General features: G+C 43.0%; 1 protein-coding gene across 6 annotated transcripts in view; it reads right to left on the bottom strand.

Annotated features, from left to right (window-relative positions):
* Positions 1 to 21,258, bottom strand: part of MSL3 (MSL complex subunit 3) — a 35,640-nt gene extending 14,382 nt beyond the window's left edge. For 4 of the 6 annotated variants that reach the window (XR_012127243.1, XR_005060021.2, XM_037013498.2 and 1 more), the window contains exons 1-10: positions 21,109 to 21,258; positions 19,742 to 19,824; positions 19,253 to 19,348; positions 18,850 to 18,950; positions 18,228 to 18,313; positions 17,564 to 17,686; positions 16,841 to 17,001; positions 15,897 to 16,055; positions 14,102 to 14,364; positions 13,331 to 13,440 (exon numbers count right to left, since the gene is read on the bottom strand). Coding sequence is in view for 4 of the 6 variants with exons in the window: in XM_037013498.2 (XP_036869393.1) it covers positions 13,331 to 13,440; positions 14,102 to 14,364; positions 15,897 to 16,055; positions 16,841 to 17,001; positions 17,564 to 17,686; positions 18,228 to 18,313; positions 18,850 to 18,950; positions 19,253 to 19,348; positions 19,742 to 19,824; positions 21,109 to 21,210 (1,284 nt within the window). In the remaining 2 variants the exon portion in view is untranslated. Of the gene's footprint in view, positions 1 to 4; positions 13,065 to 13,330; positions 13,441 to 14,101; positions 14,365 to 15,896; positions 16,056 to 16,840; positions 17,002 to 17,563; positions 17,687 to 18,227; positions 18,314 to 18,849; positions 18,951 to 19,252; positions 19,349 to 19,741; positions 19,825 to 20,081; positions 20,242 to 21,043 lie in introns of those variants that run through there. The other 2 variants (XM_037013502.2, XM_037013501.2) reach the window with 2 other exon arrangements.
* Between the last annotated feature and the right edge of the window lie 484 nt (positions 21,259 to 21,742).

The raw sequence follows: 21,742 nt of genomic DNA, 5'->3' as shown, positions 1-21,742 counted from the left end.
GGGAAAAGCACAAATTGAATGCATTGTTATTGTATCTTAACACGCCATTACCAATAGATCTCAGCATTTGGGATCCTTGCAGAAATAGACATGCTTTGACATTCTCAGGCCAGAAGACAGATGTCACTAATTAAGTGTCACATTCCCACCCCTAAACTTCCTGTCCCTCTAGTGCCTCAGGAGTTGCTTCACAGTTGGACCAGAAAATGGAAGGAAACAATGACCACAAACCAATATGGGAGTTCTAAAGCCACCCTTTTAACTTTCCCATGAAACTCTTTGTGGGCATGATCTCAGGAAATATGATAGTATAATGTATTGTGTTAAAGAGGATTAAGCTAAAAATAAGATCAATATGACACTTGCAAAAAAGAAAATTCACAATATAAGGTGTATGTATAATTATTATGTAAATACACAGAAAAACACCAAGATGCATATTCTAAAATTTTAAGCTTTCATTTCTTACTAGTGGATTTATGATGTAGGGGGCATGAGAGGATAGAAGTATGTGTTTTCCATAGAGATCACACATTAGCATATATATTATAGTTTTTGCTTTTTTATTTTTGACCGAAATCAAATCTTTACTTTTATAACTGTAATAAATGTGATCCAAATGTGCCGCCCACTAATCTCTCAAAAAGAAACATGCTACATTTGGTACTTGTCTCTCTCTGCCTGGCTTATTTCGCTGAGCATAATACCCATTAGCTCCATCCATGTTGTTGCAAATGGTAGGATTTGTTTTCATCTTATGGCTGAATAATATTCCATTGTGTATATGTACCACATCTTCTTTATCCATTCATCTACTGATGGACACTTGGGTTGCTTCCATTTCTTGGCTATTATAAATAGTGCTGTGATAAACATAGGGGTGTATATGTCCTTTTCAAACTGCGCAACTGCATTCTTAGGGTAAATTTCTAGGAGTGGAATTCCTGGGTCAAATGCTATTTCTATTTTGAGTTTTCTTAGGAACCTACATACTACTTTCCACAATGGTTGAGCTAACTTACATTCACAACAGCAGTGTAGGAGGGTTCCCCTTTCTCCACATCCTCACCAACATTTGTTCTTTGTCTTTTGGATGCTGGCCATCCTAACTGGTGTGAGGTGATATCTCATTGTGGTTTTAATTTGCATTTCTCTGATGACTAGCAATGTGGAGCATCTTTTCATGTGTCTGTTTGCCATCTGAATTTCTTCTTTGGAGAAGTGTCTGTTCACATCTGCCCATTTTTAATTGGATTATTTGCTTTTTGTTTGTTGAGGTGCATGAGCTCTTTATATATTTAGGATGTCAGCCCTTTATTGGATCTGTCATTTATGAATGTATTCTCCCATACTGTAGGATACCTTTTTGTTCTATTGATGGTGTCTTTTGCTGTACAGAAGCTTTTCATCTTGATGTAGTCCCACTTGTTCATTTTTGCTTTTGTTTTCCTTGCCCAAGGAGATATGTTTATGAACAAGTTACTCAAGTTTATGTCCAAGAGATTTTCGCCTCAGTTTTTTTCTAAGAGTTTTATGGTTTCATGACTTATATTCAGGTCTTTGATCCATTTCGAATTTACCTTTGTGTATGGGGTTAGACAGTGATCCAGTTTCATTTTCTTACATGTAGCTGTCCAGTTTTGCTAGCACCATCTGTTGAAGAGACTGTCATTTCCCCATTGTATGTCCATCACTCCTTTATTGTATATTAATTGATCATATATGTTTGGGTTAATGTCTGGAGTCTCTCTATTCTGTTCCACTGGTCTGTAGCTCTATTCTTGTGCCAGTACCAAATTGTCTTGATTACTGTGGCTTTGTAGTAAAGCTTGAAGTTGGGGAGTGAGATCCCCCCTACTTTATTCTTCCTTCTCAGGATTGCTTTGGCTATTCAGGGTCTTTGGTGTTTCCTTCTCAGGATTGCTTTGGCTATTCGGGGTCTTTGGTGTTTCCATATGAATTTTTTAACTATTTGTTCCAGTTCATTGAAGTTGGTAATTTGATAGGGATTGCATCAAATCTGTATATTGCTCTGGGCAGGATGGCCTTTTTGATGATATTAATTCTTCCTAGCCAAGAGCATGTGATAAGTTTCCATTTGTTAGTGTCCTCTTTAATTTCTCTTAAGAGTGTCTTATAGTTTTCAGGGTATAGGTCTTTCACTTCTTGGGTTAGGTCTATTCCTAGGTATTTTATTCTTTTTGATGCAGTTGTGAATGGGATTGTTTTCCTGATTTCTCCATCTATTTGTTCATTGTTAGTGTAAAGGAAAGCCACAGATTTCTGTGTGTTAATTTTGTATCCTGGAACTTTGCTGTATTCTGATATCAGTTCTAGTAGTATTGGAGTGGAGTCTTTAGTGGATATTATGTACAATATCATGTCATCTGCAAATAGTGAGTTTGCCTTCTTCTTTACAAATCTGGATTCCTTGTATTTCTTTGTTTTGTCTAATTGCCGTGGCTAGGACGTCCAGTGCTATGTTAAATAATAGTGGGGAGAGTGGGCGTCCCTGTCTTGTTCTTGATCTCAGAGGAAAAACTTTCAGCTTCTCGCTGTTCAGTATGATGTTAGCTCTGGGTTTATCATATATGGCCTTTATTATGTTGAGCTACTTGCCCTCTATGCCCATTTTGCTGAGAGTTTTTATCATGAATGGATGTTGAATTTTGTTGAATGCTTTTTCAGCATCTATGGAGATGATCATGTGGTTTTTGTCCTTCTTTTTGTTGATGTGGTGGATGATGTTGATGGATTTTCGAATGTTGTACCATCCTTGCATCCCTGGGATGAATCCCACTTGGTCGTGGTGTATGATCCTTTTGATGTATTTTTGAATTTGGTTTGCTAATATTTTGTTGAGTATTTTTGTATCTATGTTCATCAGGGATATTGGTCTGTAGTTTTCTTTTTTGGTGGGGTCTTTGCCTGATTTTTGTATTGGGGTGATGTTGGCTTCATAGAATGAGTTTGGTAGTATTCCCTCCTTTTCTATTTTTTGGAAAACTTTAAGGAGAATGGATATTATGTCTTCTCTGTATGTCTGATAAAATTCTGAGGTAAATCCACCTGGCCTGGGGGTTTTGTTCCTGGGTAGTTTTTTGATTACCACTTCAATTTTGTTGCTGGTAATTGGTTTGTTTAGATTTTCTGTTTCTTCCTTGGTGAGTCTTGGAAGGTTGTATTTTTCTAAGAAGTTGTCCATTTCTTCTAGGTTTTCCAGCTTGTTAGCATATAGGTTTTCATAGTAGTCTCTAATAATTCTTTTATTTCTGTGGGGTCTGTCACAAGTTTTCCTTTCTCGTTTCTGATTCTCTTGATGTGTGTTGATTCCCTTTTTCTCTTAATAAGTCTGGTTAGAGGCTTATCTATTTTGTTTATTTTCTCAAAAAACCAGCTCTTGGTTTCATTGATTTTTTTCTATTGTTTTATTCTTCTCAATTATACTTATTTCTTCTCTGATCTTTATTATGTCCCTCCTTCTGCTGACTTTAGGCCTCATTTGTTCTTTTTCCAATTTCGATAATTGTGATGTGAGACTGTTCATTTGGGTTTGTTCTTCCTTCTTTATTTAAGCCTTCTTTATTAATGCCTGGATTGCTATATACTTTCCTTTTAAGACTGCTTTTGCTGCGTCCCACAGAAGTTGGGGCTTTGTGTTGTGGTTGTCATTTGTTTCCATATATTGCTTGATCTCTGTTTTAATTTGGTCATTAATCTATTGATTATTTAGGAGCATGTTGTTAAGCCTCCATGTGTTTGTGAGCCTTTTTGCTTTCTTTATACTATTTATTTCGAGTTTCATACCTTTGTGGTCTGAAAAGTTGGTTGGTAGGATTTCTATCTTTCTGAATTTATTGAGGCTCCTTTTTTTTGTTATCATTAATCTACAATTACATGAAGAACATTATGTTTACTAGGGTCCCCCCTTCACCAAGTAACCCCCACAAACCCCATTACAGTCACTGTCCATCAGCGTAGTAAGATGCTGTAGAATCACTACTTGTCTTTTCTGTGTTGCACAGCCCTCCCCATTACCTACCAACATCATACATGCTAATCAAACTTTGCCCTTTCTTCTCCTGCACCCTTATCCCTCCCTTCCCTCCCATTCTCCCAAGTCACTTTCACTTTGGCAACTGTTAGTACATTCTTGGGTTCTGTGATTGTGCTGCTGTTTTGTTCCTTCAGTTTTTCTTTGTTCTTATACTCCACATATGAGTGAAATCATTTGGTATTTCTCTTTCACCACTTGGCTTATTTCACTGAGCATAATACCCTCTAGCTCCATCCATGTTGTTGGAAATGGTAGGATTTGTTTTCTTCTTATGGCTGAATAATATTCCATTGTGTATATGTACCACCTCTTCTTTATCCATTCATCTACTGATGGACACTTAGGTTGTTTCCATTCCTTGGCTATTGTAAATAGTGCTGTGATAAACATAGGGGTGCATCTGTCTTTTTCAAATTTGGCTGCTGCATTCTTAGGATAAATTCCTAGAATTGGATATTCCTGGGTCAAATGGTATGTCTATTTTGAGCTTTTAGAGGAACCTCCTTTCTACTTTCTACAATGGCTGAACTAATTTACATTCCCACCAGCAGTGCAGGAGGGTTCCCCTTTCTCCACAACCTCGCCAACAATTGTCGTTCTTTGTCTTTTGGATGGTAGCCATTCTCCCTGGTGTGAGGTGATATCTCATTGTGGTTTTAATTTGCATTTCTCTGATGACTAGGGATGTGGAGCATCTTTTCATGTGTCTGTTGGCCATCTGAATTTCTTCTTTGGAGAACTGTCTGTTCAGCTCCTCTGTCCATTTTTTAATTGGATTATTTGCTTTTTGTTTGTTCAGGTGCGTGAGCTCTTTATATATTTTGGATGTCAAACCTTTATCGGATCTGTCATTTACAAATATATTCTCCCATACTGTAGGGTACCTTTTTGTTCTATTGATGGTGTCTTTTGCTGTACAGAAGCTTTTCAGCTTAATAAAGTCCCACTTGTTCATTTTTGCTTTTGTTTTCCTTGCCCAGGGAGATATGTTCATGAAGAAGTCACTCATGTTTATGTCCAAGAGATTTTTGCCTATGTTTTGTTCTAAGAGTTTTATGGTTTCATGACTTACATTCAGGTCTTTGATCCATTTCGAATTTACTTTTGTGTATGGGGTTAGACAGTGATCCAGTTTCATTCTCCTACATGTAGCTGTCCAGTTTTGCCAGCACCATCTGTTGAAGAGACTGTCATTTCCCCATTGTATGTCCATGGCTCCTTTATCATATATTAATTGCCCATATATATTTGGGTTAATGTCTGGAGTCTCTATTCTGTTCCACTGGTCTGTGGCTCTGTTCTTGGGCCAGTACCAAATTGTCTTGATTACTATGGCTTTGTAGAGCTTGAAGTTGGGGAGTGAGATCCCCCCCCCCCACTTTGTTCTTCCTTCTCAGGTTTGCTTTGGCTATTCGGGGTCTTTTGTGTTTCCATATGAGTTTTTTAACTATTTGTTCCAGTTTGTTGAAGAAGGTTGTTGGTAATTTGATAGGGATTGCATCAAATCTGTATATTGCTCTGGGCAGGATGGCCTTTTTAACGATTTTAATTATTCCCAGCAAGAGCATGGAATGAGTTTCCATTTGAGAGTGTCCTCTTTAATTTCTCTTAAGAGTGTCTTATAGTTTTCAGGGTATAGCTCTTTCACTTCTTTGGTTAGGTTTATTCCTAGGTATTTTATTCTTTTTGATGCAATTGTGAATGGAAATGTTTTCCTGATTTCTCTTTCTATTGGTCCATTTTTAGTGTATAGGAAAGCCACAGATTTATGTGTGTTAATTTTGTATCCTGCAACTTTGCTTTCTTCCGATATCAGTTCTAGTAGTTTTGGAGTGGAGTCTTTAGGGGTTTTTATGTACAATATCTTGTCATCGGAAATAGTGACAGTTAGCCTTCTTCTTTACCAACCTGGATTCCTTGTATTTCTTTGTTTTGTCTAATTGCCATGGCTAGGACCTCCAGGACTATGTTGAATAACAGTGGGGAGAGTGGGCATCCCTGTCCTGCTCCCGATCTCAGAGGAAAAGCTTTCAGCTTCTCGCTGTTCAGTATGATATTGGCTGGGGGTTTATAATATATGGCCTTTATTATGTTGAGCTACTTGCCCTCTATGCCCATTTGCTGAGAGTTTTTATCATGAATGGATGTTGAATTTTGTCGAATGCTTTTTCAGCATCTATGGAGATAATCATGTGGTTTCTGCCCTTCTTTTTGTTGATGTGGTGGATGATGTTGATGGATTTTCGAATGTTGTACCATCCTTCCATCCCTGGGATGAATCCCACTTGGTCGTGGTGTATGATCCTTTTGATATATTTTTGAATTTGGTTTGCTAATATTTTGTTGAGTATTTTTGCATCTACGTTCATCAGGGATATTGGTCTGTAATTTTCTTTTTTGGAGGGTTCTTGGTATTAGGTTTTGGTATTAGGGTGACGTTGGCTTCATAGAATGAGTTTGGGAGTATTCCCTCCTATTTTTTTGGAAAACTTTAAGGAGAATGGGTATTATGTCTTCTCTGTATGTCTGATAAAATTCCAAGGTAAATCCATCTGGCCTGGGGGTTTTGTTCTTGGGTAGTTTTTTGATTACCACTTCAATTTCTTTACTCGTAATTGGTTTGTTTAAATTTTGTGTTTCTTCCCTTGGTCAGTCTTGGAAGTTTGTATTTTTCTAGGAAGTTGTCCATTTCTTCTAGGTTTTCCAGCTTGTTAGCATATAGGTTTTCATAGTAGTCTCTAATAATTCTTTGTATTTCTGTGGAGTCTGTCATGATTTTTCCTTTCTCTTTTTTGATTCTGTTTATGTGTATTGATTCTCTTTTTCTCTTATAAGTTTGGCTAGAGGCTTATCTATTTTGTTCATTTTCTCAAAGAACCAACTCTTGGTTACATTGATTTTTTCTATTGTTTTATTCTTCTCAGTTTTGTTTATTTCTTCTCTGATCTTTATTATGTTTCTTCTTCTGCTGCCGTTAGGCCTCATTTGTTCTTTTTCCAATTAGGATAATTGTGACGTTAGACTATTCATTTGGGGTTGTTCTTCCTTCTTTAAATATGCCTGGTTTGCTATATACTTTCCTCTTAAGACTGCTTTCACTGTGTCCCACAGAATTTGGGGCTTCGTGTTGTTGTTGTCATTTGTTTCCATGTATTACCTGATCTCTATTTTAATTTGTTCATTGATCCATTGATTATTTAGGAGCATGTTGTTAAGCCTCCATGTGTTTGTGAGCTTTTTGTTTTCTTTGTACAATTTAGTTCTAGTTTTATACGTTTGTGGTCTGAAAAGTTGGTTGATAGAATTTCAATCTTTTGGAATTTACTGAGGCTCTTTTTGTGGCCTGGTATGTGGTCTATTCTGGAGAATGTTCCATGTGCACTTGAGAAGAATGTGTATCCTGTGTCTTTTGGATGTAGAGTTCTACAGATGTCTATTAGGTCCATCTGTTCTAGTGTGTTGTTCAGTGCCTCTGTGTCCTTACTTATTTTCTGTCTTGTGGATCTATCCTTTGGAGTGAGTGGTGTGTTGAAGTCTCCTAAAATGAATGCATTGCATTCTATTTCCTCCTTTAGTTCTGTTAGTATTTGTTTTACATATGTTGGTGCTCCTGTATTGGGTGCATATATGTTTATAATGGTTATATCCTCTTGTTGGACTGAGCCCTTTATCATTATGTAATGTCCTTCTTTATCTCTTGTTACTTTCTTTGTTTTTAAGTCTATTTTGTCTGTTACTAGTACTGCAACACCTGGTTTTTTCTCCCTGTTGTTTGCATGAAATATCTTTTTCCATCCCTTGACTTTTAGTCTGTGCTTGTCTTTGGGTTTGAGGTGAGTCTCTCTTGTAAGCAGCATACAGATGGGTCTTGCTTATTTATCCATTCTATTACTCTGTGTCTTTTGATTGGTGCATTCAGTCCATTTACATTTAGGGTGATTATTGAAAGATATGTACTTATTGCCATTGCAGGCTTTAGATTCGTGGTTACCAAAGGTTCAAGGTTAGCTTCTTTAGTATCTTACTGTCTAACATAACTCACTTATTGAGCTATTATAAAGACTGTCTGGTGATTCTTTATTTTTCTCCCTTCTTGTTCATCCTCCTCCATTCTTCATATGTTGGGTGTTTTGTTCTATGCTCTTTTGTGTTTCTTTTGACTGCTTTTGTGGGTAGTTGATTTTATGTTTTGTCTTTAGTTAGTATTTGGTTGGTCTTTCTTTGCTGTGATTTTATTTTCTCTGGTGACTCTATTTAGTCTTAGGAGTGCTCCCATCTTGAGCAGTCCCTCTAAAATACCCTGTCGAGGTGTTTTGTGGGAGGTAAATTCCCTTTACTTTTGCTTGTCTGGGAATTGTTTAATCCCTCCTTCATATTTAAATGGTAATCGTGGTGGATACAGTATCCTTGGTTCAAGGCCCTTCTGTTTCATTGCATTAAATATATCATGCCATTCTCTTCTGGCCTGTAAGGTTTCTGTTGAGAAGTCTGATGATAGCCTGATGCGTTTTCCTTTGTAGGTGACCTTTTTCCTCACTCTAGCTGCCTTTAATTCTCTGTCCTTGTCCTTGATCTTTGTCATTTTAATTATTATGTCTTAGTGTTGTCCTCTTTGCGTCCCTTCTGTTGGGAGTTCAGTGTGCTTCCGTGTTCTGAGCAATTATTTCCTCCCCCAGTTTGGGGAAGTTTTCAGCAATTATTTCTTCAAATACTCTTTCTATCCCTTTTTCTGTCTTCTTCTTCTGGTACCCCTATAATGCAAATATTGTTCGTTTGGACTGGCCACACAGTTCTCTTAATATTCTTTCATTCCTGGAGATCCTTTTATCTCTCTCTGTGTCAGCTTCTCTGCGTTCCTGTTCTCTGACTTCTATTCCATTAACAGCCTCTTGCACCCCATCTAGTCTGCTCTTAAATTCTTTCACAGATTGTTTCATTTTTGTAATCTCCCTCCAGACTTCATCCCTTAGCTCTTGCATATTTGTCTGAATATCCATCAGTACGGTTTTGACCTTTATTTTGAATTCTTTTTCTGGGAGTTTGGCTAGGTCTATACTCTCCGTCCCTCTCTCAGGAATTGTCTGGACTATTTTGGCCTGGACTAAATTCTTCTGCCTTTTCATGGTGATAGAGGTAGCTGCAGGCCAGTAGCGCATGTATCAGCTGGGAGAACAAAGTCTTTCCTGCTTGCTGGTCACCTTGCCCTTCTCCACTGCCTGTGTTGGTTATCCGCACTCCTGGAGCAGCTTCCGGATTAATCCCTAAGCTGCTGTGGGTGGGGTCTCCGTCAGAGTAGTGCAGAGTCCTGTGGGGAGTGGCACACATGCCGGGTTCGCTCTCCAGTGAAAGCGGTGCCCCTGCCGAGCAGCTGTGTATCAACAGCGGCCTTTGGGTCTGGCCCGGGTGTCGTTGTGCTGGGCTGAGCGGCTGCTGGGGGCACGGCTGCTCCTGGACTGCTCCTCTGCTGCTGCTGCCAGCTCCCGCGGGCCTCTCCCAGGCCCCTCGGGCCCCACCACCACCGGCACACATGGGCTGCTCCTGGAACCTCTGGCGCTGCCTCTGCCGGCGTGTGCGGGCCGCTCCTGCACCACAGGCTCGCGCCGGCCGCTCCCAGCCCCTCTGGCGCTGCCGCCATGTGCTTGCACAGGCCGTTCCTGGCCCCCTCCGTCACCACCACCGTGGGCTCATGTGGGCCGCTCTGTCGCCACTGCTGTTGGCCCATTAGGACCAGTCCCAGGCCACTCAGGTGTCACTGCTGTGGGCTTGCGTGGGCCGCTCTGTTGCCCCCATTGCCGCCGGCCCATGTGGGCTGGCCCCGGGCCACTTGGCCACTGCTGCCGCGGGCTCACTCAGGCCGCTCCGGGGCCCCTCTGGCGCCACCTCCCCCGGCGCGTGCTGCCGCTCTCCCACTACTGGGCCAGTGTGTCGGGGTCTGCGCAGGTTGGGGGGAACAACTGACAGGCTGCATATTGTCATGAGGGGCTTCAGAGCTGCGCTGCCGCCCAGGGGGTTAGGTCATCTAGAGTTCCCCAGATTCCCAGGTGCTGGGGTGCTTGTGTTGGAATGACTTTGTCCAGCTGTGAGGTCCCTGTCCCTTTAAGACTTGGAAAAAGCACTTGCTTTTCTTTTGTCTCAGGGGTGCCATTTGCGGTGACCTGCTTGCAGGTTTTGCTTTTCCGTTTCTCTAGCATCCAGCACCCCATGCACTGTCTGCACTCCTGGTGCAGATTTCTAGAGCTGGTTGTTTAGCAGCCCTGTACTTCCACTCCCTCCCCACTCCGACTCCTTTCTTCCCACTGGGGTCTGGGATATGGGGGCGTTCGCGTCCCGCTGGGCCGTGGCTTATATCTTACCCCCTTCATGTGATGCTGAGTTCTCGCAGATGTAGATGTAGCCTGGCTGTTGTACTGTATCCACTGGTGTCTCTTTTAGGAATAGTTGTGTTTGCTGTATTTTCAAAAATATATATGTTTTTGGGAGGAGATTTCTGCTGAACTACTCACGCTGCCATATTGGCTCCTCCTCTATTTCTAGGTATTTTTTTTTTTGATGCAATTGTGAATGGAATTTTTTTCCTGATTTTTCTTTCTGCTAGTTCATCGTTAATGTATAGGAATGCAACAGATTTCTGTGTATTAATTTTGTATCCCGCAACTTTGCTGAATTCAGATATTAGTTCTAGTAGTGTTGGAATGCATTCTTTAGGGTTTTTCTGTACAATATCATGTCATCTGCAAACAGGGGCAGTGTAACTTCTTCCTTACCAGTCTGGATGCCTTTTATTTCTTTGTTTTGTCTGATTGCCATGGCTAGGACCTCCAGTACTATGTTGAATAAAAGTGGGGAGAGTGCGCATCCTTGTCTTGTTCCTGATGTTAGAGGAAAAGCTTTCAGCTTCTTGCTGTTACGTATGATGTTGGCTGTGGGTTTGTCTTATATGACCTTTATTATGCTTGGCTACTTGCCCTCTATTTCCATTTTGCTGAGAGTTTTTATCATGAATGGATGTTGAATTTTGTCAAATGCTTTTTCAGCATCTATGGAGATGATCATGTGGTTTTGTCCTTCTTTTTGTTGATGTGGTGGATGATGTTGATGGATTTTTGAATGTTGTACCATCCTTGCATCCCTGGGATGAATCCCACTTGGTCATGGCGTATGATCCTCTTGATGTGTTTTTGAATTCAGTTTGCTAATGTTTTGCTGAGTATTTTTGCATCTGTGTTCATCAGGGATATCGGTCTGTAGTTTTCTTTTTTTTTGTGGTGTCTTTGTGTGGTTTTGGTATTAGAGTAATGCTGGCCTCATAGAATGAGTTTGGGAGTATTCCCTCCTCTTCTATTTTTGGAAAACTTTAAGGAGAATGGGTATTATATCTTGTCTGGACTTTATATTTTCAAATGGTTCTAAAAACACCAAAAGAAGAACAGTATCTTGAAACACATAAAAATTTATGATACTCAGCCTCTTCAAAACCTGGTGTTGGCAGAACTGGACAGCTACATGTAAGAGAATGAAACTGGATCATTGTCTAACCACATACACAAAATTAAATTTGAAATGGATAATACCTGAATGTAAGCCATGAAACCATAAAACTCTTAGAAAAAAACACAGGCAAAAATCTCTTAGACATAAACATGAGCGACTTCTTCATGAACATATCTCCCTGGGCAAGGGAAACAAAAGCAAAAGTGAACAACTGGGACTACATGAAACTGAAAAGCTTCTGTATAGCAAAGAACACCACCAATAGAACAAAAGGGCATCCTACGGTATGGGAGAATATATTCCTAAATGACAGAACCGATAAAGGGTTGACATCCAAAATATATAAATAGGTCACGCACCTCAACAAACAAAAAGTGAATAATCCAATCAAAAAATGGTCAGAGGAACTGTACAGACAGTTCTCCAAAGAAGAAATTCAGATGGCCAACAGACACATGAAAAGATGCTCCACATCGCTTGTCATCAGAGAAATGCAAATTAAAACCACAATGAGATATCACCTCACACCAGTAAGGATGGCCACCATCCAAAAGACAAACAACAACAAATGTTGGCGAGGTTGTGGAGAAAGGGGAACCCTCCTACACTGCTGGTGGCAATGTAAATTAGTTCAACCATTGTGGAAAGTAGTATGGAGATTCCTCAAAAAACTCAAAATAGAAATACCATTTCACCCAGGAATTCCACTCCTAGAAATTTATCCTAAGAATGCAGTAGCCCAGATTGAAAAAGACAGATGCACCCCTATGTTTATTGCAGCACTATTTACAATAGTCAAGAAATGGAAGCAACCTAAGTGTCCATCAGTAGATAAATGGATAAAGAAGAGGTGGTACATATACACAATGGAATATTATTCAGCCATAAGAAGAAGACAAATCCGACCATTTGCAACAATATGGATGGAGCTAGAGGGGATTATCCTCATGAAATAAGCCAGGCGGAGAAAGACAAGTACCAAATGATTTCACTCATGTGTGGAGTATAAGAACAAAGGAAAAACTGAAGGTACAAAACAGCAGCAGACTCACAGAACCCAAGAATGGACTAACAGTTACCAAAGGGAAAGGGACCAGGGAGGATTGGTGGGATCACGGGGGAAGAAAAAGAAAGGCGGCATTACGATTAGCATGCATATTTTGGGGAGGGCGGCAACGGGAAGGCTGTACAGCACAGAGAGGACAGGTAGTGATTCTACAGCATCTTAGTACGCTGATGGACAGTGACTGCAATGGGGTATGTGGGGGGAACTTGGTGATGGGGGGTGTCTAGTAAACATAATGTTGCTCATGTAATTATAGATTAATGATACCAAAAAAAATTTATGATACTCAAAATTCAGTGTCTATAAAGTTTTATTGGAACACAGCACACCCATTCATTTACATAGTGTCTATGGCTGCTTTTGTAGATAGATATTCTGGACACAGTGTAGCCTGCAAAGTCTAAAGTACTTGCTGTCTGGCCTTCTGTAGAAAAAGTGTGCCAATGCCTGCTTTATAAAACAGAAATACTCATATTTCAATATGTGTACTTATTTAAGATAAATGATGGGTATAAGCATATGGCTGGAAGCCTAATTATATTCTTATTTTAGAAACCAAAAACACAGTGTTATTTAAGCATCATCATGTGAACATTTTTGCTATTACCCACAGCAAGAGCAACATAACGCTTCTAAGGGAACCCAACTTCCTCCCACAGGACTTAAGCACCCAGAGACGGCCTCACTGTGGATGACCAGCAAACACGAACACTTACCTCGTTTATTTCATTAGTTCTTCTGCCTTCAAAGCCGGCAAACACAGTACTCCCTTCCCTGCTAGGGGTCAGAGGAACAGGCGAGGATGATCTGCTATGCACAGGTGTCTCTTAAAAAGGAAAAGATGTTAATTATTCACTTGAACATCACACAGCTACTGAACTAAAGAATGCCAGAAGACCATTACAACCGGCAGGGAAGTTATTAATCTTTAACAGTAAAGTTTTCCCATTATAAAAGATAGTACCTGGAATATTATTTGCCAGAAAAAAGGGAAAAGAAACAAGTATAATACAGGCTACAACATGATCAACCTTGAAAATATTATGCTAAGTGAAATAAGCCACAGACAAAAGGCCATTTATTGTATGATTCCAGGATATGAATTGATGCCCAGTAGAAGCACATCCATAGGGACAGGAAATAATTAGTGATTGCCTAGTATGGTAAATTAGGGCTAGGGGTAGGGAACGAGGGGTGCTGACTGCTAAAGACTCATGAGACTGAGCTAAACCAGCTGGCGCCACACATTCAACTGCTGGACTGGAGGCGTGGGGGCTCTGCTCCCAGCAGCTGCTCATGGGCCTTGGTGGGGGGCCAAACTCCTGAGCTGGATTTCCAGATGAATACGCAAATGTGGGTGTGACCATGGGCTTGTCCCCATTCTTTCCCTAGGCCCTCCTGCTGCTGGGACTCCTTTCAGGAGTGCAGTGCCTGGCCCAGGCCAAGCACAAAGTAAATGGCCTCACTGCGCCCCGGAATGGACCTACTCTTTTCCAGGTGCAGGAACAGCTTGGGCATGCTGGCGGACGTGTCCTGCTGCCGGCGCTTGGGCTGAGGAGAGGCACTGCTCTCAGACAGCCTGTCGCAGTTGGCAGAGTGGCGTGTTGACCGCCTCAGGGACTGCAAGGCTTCTGGCTCGGCTTTGCGCCTTTTGGGGGTGGCCGGTTCACCTGTGGTTGGCTGACTCTCCGTGGACTGTGGTGTGGATGGATTCAACAAAGGGGGGCTTGGAGACAGCTCCTCCTGGTTCCTGTGGAAGAGGGGAGATCATCATACACACCCAGTGCACAGGATCTCTGCAAAACTTAGAGGGGTTCTTCAATGTCTTCCTTTAGTCCAAATAGAACACATACTCTTGACTCCACTGCAGGGCAGTTATACACTTTCACTTCCAAATGTGCCAAAACAAATGTTTTCTGAGAGGAGTTAGACATACTAAATCATTGTAATCCTCTCCATATTTCTGAGGCACGCTAGCATTAAGACAGTGATGCCCCCTTTATATTTGTCTTAGAGCAGTGGTGCTCAACTGAGAGTGATTTTGCTCAGCCAGGGGATACCAGTACTGTGGGGAGACAACTTAGGTTGTCACAGCTGGGGAAGTGCTCCTGGCATGTAGTGGGTGGAGGCTGGAGATGCTGCTCTGTATCCCCCAGTGGCCAGGGTGGCCCCACCAGAGAGTGATCCAGCTCAAACATCAATAGGCGCAAGGCTGAGGGACCCTGCTCGAGAGAACAAGCGTACTACATTCTCTCCTCACAGTGTAACTACTCAACAGGGCTAGAAAGGCCCCAAGTATCAGTCCGACCTTGTGAAACACAGTCTACCCCGGACCGGACACTGGGAACCTTGAGGTTTGAAGTAGAGCATGGGGGCATCCAGAGAGACCCTGAATGAACTGCACAGACCTCTCATCTGAGACGAAACCAAAGGGAAGGGTAGCAGCCTGAGAAGAGAGGTCATAAAGCAGACAGAGAATGAGGGTAAAGGTGCTGTGAAGGGCAAGAAGGGGATGCAGGGGAAAGGGGGCTGGTACAGAGCACGGAGCGCTGCGGGTGGGAAGCGTCAGTGCCTCCCTGGGAGAGCAGGGCGAGCAGGGGCAGTGGTGGACAAAGGCAGCTGGAAGGCAGGCAAGGGGAGATGGAGGAGTGGACGTGAAAACAGAGCGCTCCCTCGTGAAGAGGAGCATGAGGGAGACAGGGAAGCAGCTTATACAGATGAAGTACAGACCTAAGGTTGGGGGATTTCCCCCCTCCTCTCCAGCAAAAAAATAGAGACTGGGGCGTGCTCGGTCAGTGAGGGAACAAAGTGGGGACATGGCGCGGAAGGGAACTAACCTTTACTTGAGAGCCAAAGGTGGCCAGCCCGTCACGAACTTCCTCATGTAATAACCACCCGAACAAGATGTTCTTTCCATTGTCCAGAGGCAGAAGCAAAAGGCACAGAAAGCCTCCCCAAGGCACACAACCAGTACGTGAGGGAACTCAATTCAAACCCACATCTTCTACCCTTCTCAGCCTGTGCTCTCTTTGCCCAACTGTCTTTGGAAAGATGGCGACAGCTGCTCAAAATCCAACCAAGTTTTGGCACTGGAATCTTCACTTGGTAAAATCTTTCAGAGCCATCTGAAAGCAAAGGACTTAGCTAACCCAGGAAAACCCCGGCAGCACGGGCACTTTGAGCCTTCGCCCTCCCCCAGACCTGCGGGCCCCACAGCGTCAGGTGGAAATGAGAAATCATTTGCTGACATCTCATGGCCCAACTGCACGCTGTCTAACTTACCTATTAGGGTTGGTGGCACTTTCTTTAATTGGAAGAAAAAATTTGGACGAAGTCACCTTTTTATACTGCACTTGTTCATACGGATAGAGCAAAACCAATGGGAGAGTGTAATCAAAAGTTATCCTTAATCCATCCACCATCTCCTTACAAAGGTCAACGCTAGGAGAATCAAAAAGAAAAGATTAGAGATGCAATACTTTCCAAAAGGTCATGATGAAGTTTCACATTTTTAATAAGGTGGAGTTTTAAACTTAAATAAAGAACGAAATGAATTTGTAAATGCTAACAATTAAATCAGAATAAGTAACAAAGTGCAGAAAGTACACACCAGTAGTTTTAATTTAGCACACTGAACACAAATACATTAAGCACCATGAGTGCTGCATGAATATGTGAGTACATTCATGTGCTGCAGAAGGGGGACAGACTGCGATCCCTGGGAGCGGAAGGGTGCAGGCCCAGTGATCTACTCCTCATGCTTGTTTCGACTCCAACAATCTCCCTGTCTGCCTCCACTCCTGCTCTTTGCTGGGTCACATGAGCAAGGCAGACTATGAGGACAATTACCTGAACTGGAATAAAGACCCATGTGCAAACAAGTCTTGGTGAAATTCTCATCACCCATTCTGGTGCTTCTCAAGGAAACAAGTTATTTCCCTACAACGTATCACTGACAAAAGCTGGTCTTAGTGTTAGAGCAGTGCACACTCTCAAGGCATCCAGATTACAGGCCTGAACAGTGACTTAATTTTGAAAAAGGGACAGTATTCTGTTACGAAATTAGTTACTATTAGTAAATGAATTAAGCTAATTATTAAGTAATATATTAGATAAACTCCAAATTACAGAAATGGAGACAGTGTTACCTGTTCTAAATGGAAGTCACTTCTCTAAGATACAGAGAGAGAACCAGGGGACAGCAGTGCCCTCCACCCCCTACTCACTTCTTCTCTGCCGGGATATAATGCACATTCATGTTGGTGTGTGGCACAGCATGATGGTGACGAGGCCTCTCATGGGCTGAAAAGGCTGCATTGATAGCAAAATGCTTCACGTAGGATTCCAAAATAGTTATGATGTTGGTCTGGCATGGAAGTTTCACTAACTGTTAACAAAAATATATTCATCTGTTATATGTATCCCATTGTATAAATCACATAGTTCAAGAAACAGTGATCTTGTCTCTACCCTTTCTTAAAACTCAAAAAAATAAAGCCAATTCTGCTCAGAGGAAAATCTTCTAAATAAATATGCTTTGAGCTCTCTGATCTTTTTTTCTTCTACTGAGCATATCCCCATGTAGATTATGGTTTTCACTTTTAAAATAAATGTAAGCAGTGATTTTCATCTTAGTGATCCTGGGGCGCTTCCAAGACTATGTCCACAGCTGGCTTCCACCAGACCAAATGCATCTCAACCTCTTGAGGTTGCAAAGCTCCCGAGAGGATTCTAATGGGCAGGCAGAGCTGGGAAAGACTACCTGCACAGTAATTTAATCAATAGCACACCACTATTGTCAGAGAACTTTAAAACCTGACTCAGTCCAAAACTTAAAATGTGAATTCCACTCTTCCAAGTTTCTCAACTGTTTTGAGTCTGTGACTGCAAAATATGGCTAAACAAAACCTGTATTAGAAATCCATGTTTTATGTGCTCTCCCTGTATACCCGTTTCCTCCTGTTGATGTAGTAACAATCATCCTCAAGCTTCTTCTTCAGAACTTCAGGGATTTCTATAGTTATTGTTCTTTCTTCCATTTCCCTTTTCGTGTGCAGCTCTGGTTCTTCCTTCTGCAATACCACAATTCCATTTTTAACATCTATATTCAAAGAAAGACTAACACATGAGCACTTACTATGAAACAAACCCAGTTACTCCTCAACATTGACACCGATGATGATGCTAACGTGTTCCAGAGAAAAGTATGTTAAGGGTTAAAATTAGCTTGTTTTCGGGCACTTTGCAAATGCGTATTCTGTTTCTCCTGTTTAAGTTTACCAGTGGGATTTGTTAACTCTGAAGGCAGGCAGAAGATGCCATACTTTGATACACATTTAAAAATTAATCACCATTATAAAAATAAAGCTTACAATTGATCGGAAAGAGAATAACTATGATTTGTGAAAGCACCTTATGGGTATAAAGAGCCACTGACAGGGTCGTACAATGACTATAAATAAGGGTTATTTTCCTTTAACTATCAAGGACAACTTCACAGTATTTGGCTAAAAAAATATATTTTTACAAAATAATTTACAACTGGTGAATTTTACCACATAATTTTACCACTAATATATATACAAGGGAGTTTTTATAATAAAAACTTTGTACCACTTCAGTCTTTTCTTCAATATCACTTTCTTCACTTATTTCTTCATCCTTTTCTTCACTGCTGTCATCAGTGGAACTGCTTATTGCTAGGTAAAAGACAAAACATCAGTCAAACCTGCACTAGCTACTTCCCTAACCCTTACAATTCTTTAAGGGGAAGTGTCATACTGCAATAATAAACTGCAGTCCTGCATATATTTGAAGTGCTGAACACAAATACTGTACTTGGCGAACAAATTTATTTTGTGAAACATAACACCAATTTCAATGAATGCAAAAATGACAAGTTAATGTATCTGAAAGTGTTCAGTCACCTAGGATCCTACGGTTCCCTGTTGCATTCATAAGTGGGACCACAGCCCAGAAGGTGCCAAGAAGAAAATCTGAGGCATTAGTATAAAGACACTGGCTAAGAAGGCAGTGGTTGTGAGCATGATTAATGAGGTCTAATTATGGACTTATTTACTACTTTGTCAAAAACAAAAGGGACAAATGTTTTATGTAATGAGCTTAAAATGTTTCCCTGTCTATAATTTTAATGAATCCTCCCCTTCAATCCTGCAGAATAAAAGAACTAGGTAAAAGTTCTTTTAGCCAGAGAAAATGAAGTCAAGGCACTCACAGTTTTCATCATTTTCATCTTTTTCTTCAACGGGGAGGCTTTTTAAGACGGAGTCGACACCAGGCAACCTGCAGCGTTTCTTCTTTCTTCCTGTGCGTCTCCTGAAAAAGATAAACACGATTGAAATAAATTTCCATATTAACCGATATGGGTCTTGAGGTAAAAACAAAATATAATAAACAATGATTCTTAAGTATTTGAGAAACAATTGAACCTTAGAACCTAAGTGGTAATCTCATTTCCAGAATATTACATAGTAACTGCTGAAAACACGGGAGTTACTTACAATACAAACAGACTCACACTATACACTTCAACCATGTTTACCATATTTTGACTTCTGAAATTCTGAACAATGAAACACATTGAATAACACTTAATGTCACAATTTTTGAATTCTTACAGGCGAGCTACAGCTTTTCTTGCCAGTTTACGCTGTAATCTCCGATTTTCATCCGTGTCACGAAGGACATGATCTTCAGCTGCCCATCTATCCCAGCTAATCAAACAAAAAAGGAAAAGGATTGTACAATTCAGTGTTTTAGTTTGATATGAAACAAATGCTAAAAGCACCTCACATGGAAAGAGGTGCCCCAGAATAATTAACTTTAGAAAACTATTTAAATATTTTAAAATCACAAAAAAGATTCTAACAAACTGAAAAAGGAATTCAGACACAAAAGCAACTGGGGTTTCCCTAACTTCCCACAGAGAATCCAAATACAACTGACTTAAAAGTAATCGTTCTTCAGAATAGGCAAGGTTGATAAAAAAGCAAAAACAGGAAATGAAGCTTTTCTACAAGTGTCTGTAAAACTTAACAGAGAAGTTTGCAATGTACCTGTGCTGCAAACATTATCAATTTTCAGTTCAGTTTAGCAAGTACACTCACCTTCTGTTCCAACCATTAAAATGGATCAGATATTCTGGGATTTTTCTGCCTTTTTCGTCTTTTCCAACAATAACATCGACAATCTGAAAACAGGCAATATTGTCCACAGATGATAAAACATCCAGAATACTAGAAGCTGGATCGGAAAAACTAGATCATAGACCTTTTATTAAAAGAAAAGAAAGCATTCTTTTCTTTTTTAGACCCAGAGCTGGGTTGAAACATTTTTCCTTTCAATTCCATTTTTCCCCTGAGTGGATGCCTCAAAATAGGAAACATCCCTCCAACCACCCCATGATTGGCCTCTGACTGTGAGACACAGTGCAGCTTCGAAAGCCACTGGCCGGCCGATGTGTCGTTTAAGGAGAGTCCAGGCTGGAGAAGCGAGCTGCAGCACTGAGAGCTCTGGGAGTTGTAGTCTCCCCGGCTCCAATGCTTCCAGGGTCAGGATGTCTGTCAGATTACACCATCCTTCCCAGCGGTGTCCCCAGAGGGAACATCTGGGGCAAATGATGGGGCGTGTCACCCCTGGGAAGACTCAGCGAGAGGAGGTAGGAGGCACAGCAAAGAGACAGGGGCTACCAGGGCAGTACTGTAAAGTACAACACGCACAGCCCGGAGGCCTTGAGAAGTCCCCCAGAGGGCAGAGCTACCCAGACGCAGCTGGGGCCCTGGGTGAGCTCCCACCCCAGGACTGCGATGCCCACTCCCTCCCGCCATCAAGGCCTGAGGACTTGCAGATGTGACTCAATACCCCCGAGACGTAGATGGACGGGATCGGGCACGTCTCAGGGATTGAAAACTTAACCGTGACAAGGCCCCAGGGGACGAAGTCACCGAGTAAACCTTGCCCTACGGGAGGAATCGGACCCACACTCGAATGGAGCCCCGACGTAGCGAATCGCCGACCAGCACTGTGACGCTATGAGTTTGGACCTGAGTCGGTCGGTCAGGGAGTTCCACCAGAGGCCACGCAGCGCTAGAGAGCGCAGCATAGATTTAACTCGTGCAGAGTGGCCTCCGGCAAGAGGCCTGGCTGACAGACACCGGGCTCTTGCTAGCGTCGCGCTCGCAAACCGACACTACTGTTCCAGCATTGCGACACCGCACGCGCGAGGTTTACGACGGCGCGTGCGCAGCCCCGCGCGCAGGGCGGAAGCGGAAGCGCCTGTGCCCCTACTCCTTCGCACAGCGTCCCGCGAGCGCGCCCTGGTGCCCGCGCGGCGCCGCGCAGGCCCAGGAGCCACGGGCATGGGGCGCCGGGGCCCCGCCGCTTTCCCTGCTCCGCGCCGCAGCCCACGCCCGCATCCGCCTCCCGTCCCGGGGCCCCCGGCCCGCGCCTCCTCCCTGTCCCTCCGCGGCGGCACCTTGGCATCGTACAGCACTCGCGCCTTGGTGGGGTCAGGCTCGAAGCACAGCACTTTCTCCCCTGAGTGGAATTTAAATTTCATGCCCTCGCTCGCGTTCATTTGCTCATCGTGGCGGAGGGCGAGGCTCCAGGGCGGGCGGAGCGCGCGCGGTGGGGGAGGGGGGTGGGGGCGGGGAGGTGGCGTGCGGCAGCGGGGGTAGTGGGGAGGGAGGGAGCGGGGAATGGCGGAGGCCGCAGCCGCCCCGCCCTGCGCCCCGCCTCTGCCCGCCCCGCGCGCGGCCGGACCACTGAGGTCCCGGGCGCGCGCGCGCGCGGCGCTTGATGGTGTCCCCGCGGGTCCCCCCCACTGCGGTCCCGGAGCCCGCTCCGAGGCCAAGGTCTTCCCGTAGAGCCGCTCCTCCCGCCCTCCCGGGGGCTGTCGTGCCAGGCGCGCGCGCCCTGGCCGGCTGGGTGGTTGGCAGGCCCTTAGGAGAGTGCCCTTCTGGGCTGAACACTGTCCCGGTGACTGCCGCCCGGGAGCAGCCCGGCCGCGTCGCCCACCTTAGCAGAGCCGCGCGCCGCCAAGTGTGGCTACGCTGGGAGGCCTCCGGGCTCAAGTCGGGTGTAGATGGGCAGTGGCCGTGGCCGGAGAC

This window comes from Manis javanica, chromosome X, assembly GCF_040802235.1.
Source record: "Manis javanica isolate MJ-LG chromosome X, MJ_LKY, whole genome shotgun sequence".
NCBI classification, from domain to species: domain Eukaryota; kingdom Metazoa; phylum Chordata; class Mammalia; order Pholidota; family Manidae; genus Manis; species Manis javanica.
This window is presented reverse-complemented; position numbering and strand designations above follow the sequence as displayed.